Consider the following 1,683-nt stretch of genomic DNA (forward strand, 5'->3'; position numbering starts at 1 on the left):
GTCTTTAACTGAACTACTACACGCAAATTCAAGCTTCCTTGAAACTCTAATCACATAATGCATCACAAAATCCTTTGTAGTATCTCTGACCTGCACATCAAGTAACTGTGCGTAGTCCTGATGAGCTTTCCGCAGCTGTCTGTTCTCCTCTCGAAGGTTGTACACATTCTCTACAAAGAGGAAATCTGGTGATGAAAGACTCTAGCAAATGTATGCGGTCAACCGCATTTTATGTGGCTGGAAATGGATTTGGTCTGAGCTTTAAATCTGATTCCTCTGAATACACACAAGAGTAGCACACAGATTCACCTTTCAGTCTGGAAATTTCAACCTCCTTCTCCCTCTGCAGGTTGTCTATTTCCAACCTGTGCTCATCCAGAACACGTTCATGATGCTGCCCTTGATTCTGGTGCTTCTCTTGAAGTTCATAGTATTGCATCTTCAAGTCTTCATGCTGGGACTGATGCAGTGGTGTGCAAACGATATCGCAATTATTATATTTAACATCGTCCGCAAGTAAAACACCACAATCAAAAACGTTCATTATTCCGTCTCACCTTCAGTATTTGATGCTCTGTCTGCAGGGCATTCAGTCGATAGGTTGATTCTTGCTGTTAGGTTAAACAAAACTGTAAGTTATTATGCATCCACAACAGCTGACAGCAGCTCTATCATGTTTACACATCATTAGTAATCAAAACACCATACGTTTTAAATTACCTTTTCTTTGTTGAGGGCCTTCTGTGATTCCCGCTTAAACACAAGCAAATCTATGATGTATTGACAATCAATAGAGGCTTTTAAAAACAAACGTGAAGCAGACTGCATTCAGCACAACCTGGACTCATTATCATTCATTATCTATCATCATTATCAAATCGCATCCAGATTAAGTGGGTTGTGTATATCAGGAAATCAATTATTGTGCAAATGAACAGGACATTACCCTCTTCAGCCTTCTTATGCTCAAGCCTTTCCTTCTGGAGGGATTTCTCTAGTTTAGAATGATGCTCATATACCACTGAAAAGAGAAATAAAAATATACTTTTTATAGGTTGCATTTCTCATAGGAAATATATTGTCATACGATGTAAATACATATATTAAACGTCAATATAAAAGAGAGATGTGTATTTAAAAATGTATTACGAAAACCAGGATCTGCTTTTTGGAATTAAATATTTTTGTATTGTATACACGATGTGTTAATATAGCTGCATGTATGGATAACACACACAGACACACACACACACACACACACACACACACACACACACACACACACACAAACGGTAACTATACATATACTAGAATTTCCCTTTCCTTTTTAAATGATATTATTTTCTGGATATTTGTGTTAATTTTATACCCAAATCACTACTGTAATGCAATTCTCATTCCTATTGGAATAACATATAAACATTACATTAAAATTATTAATATAAGTTAAGTTATAACTTATATGTTATTTATTTAAAGGGAATAACAAACACTGGTATTGGTTAGAATATACAGGTAAAATGAACTTAATTCTTCTGAAAATGATTTCACAATGTAAAAAAGCCAGTGGTAAATATATGCTAGAGACGTTTTCCTTTGGCAATAAATGTGACTTGGACTTTTTATGAGATTCACCTTGATATAATGAACAGTATAATCTGGCACAGCAAGGTGAAAATCCTC

General features: G+C 35.5%; 1 protein-coding gene across 1 annotated transcript in view; it reads right to left on the reverse strand.

Annotated features, from left to right (window-relative positions):
• LOC122362764 (Golgi integral membrane protein 4-like) overlaps positions 1-1,683 on the reverse strand; it is a 3,746-nt gene that overhangs the window by 296 nt on the left and 1,767 nt on the right. Inside the window, exons 2-6 of the mRNA XM_043264322.1 lie at positions 947-1,021; positions 721-770; positions 558-611; positions 310-460; positions 91-170 (exon numbers count right to left, since the gene is read on the reverse strand). Coding sequence (XP_043120257.1) covers positions 91-170; positions 310-460; positions 558-611; positions 721-770; positions 947-1,021 — 410 coding nt within the window. The remainder of the gene's footprint in view (positions 1-90; positions 171-309; positions 461-557; positions 612-720; positions 771-946; positions 1,022-1,683) is intronic.

The sequence above is a fragment of the Puntigrus tetrazona genome, chromosome 18 (assembly GCF_018831695.1).
Source record: "Puntigrus tetrazona isolate hp1 chromosome 18, ASM1883169v1, whole genome shotgun sequence".
Classification (NCBI taxonomy): domain Eukaryota; kingdom Metazoa; phylum Chordata; class Actinopteri; order Cypriniformes; family Cyprinidae; genus Puntigrus; species Puntigrus tetrazona.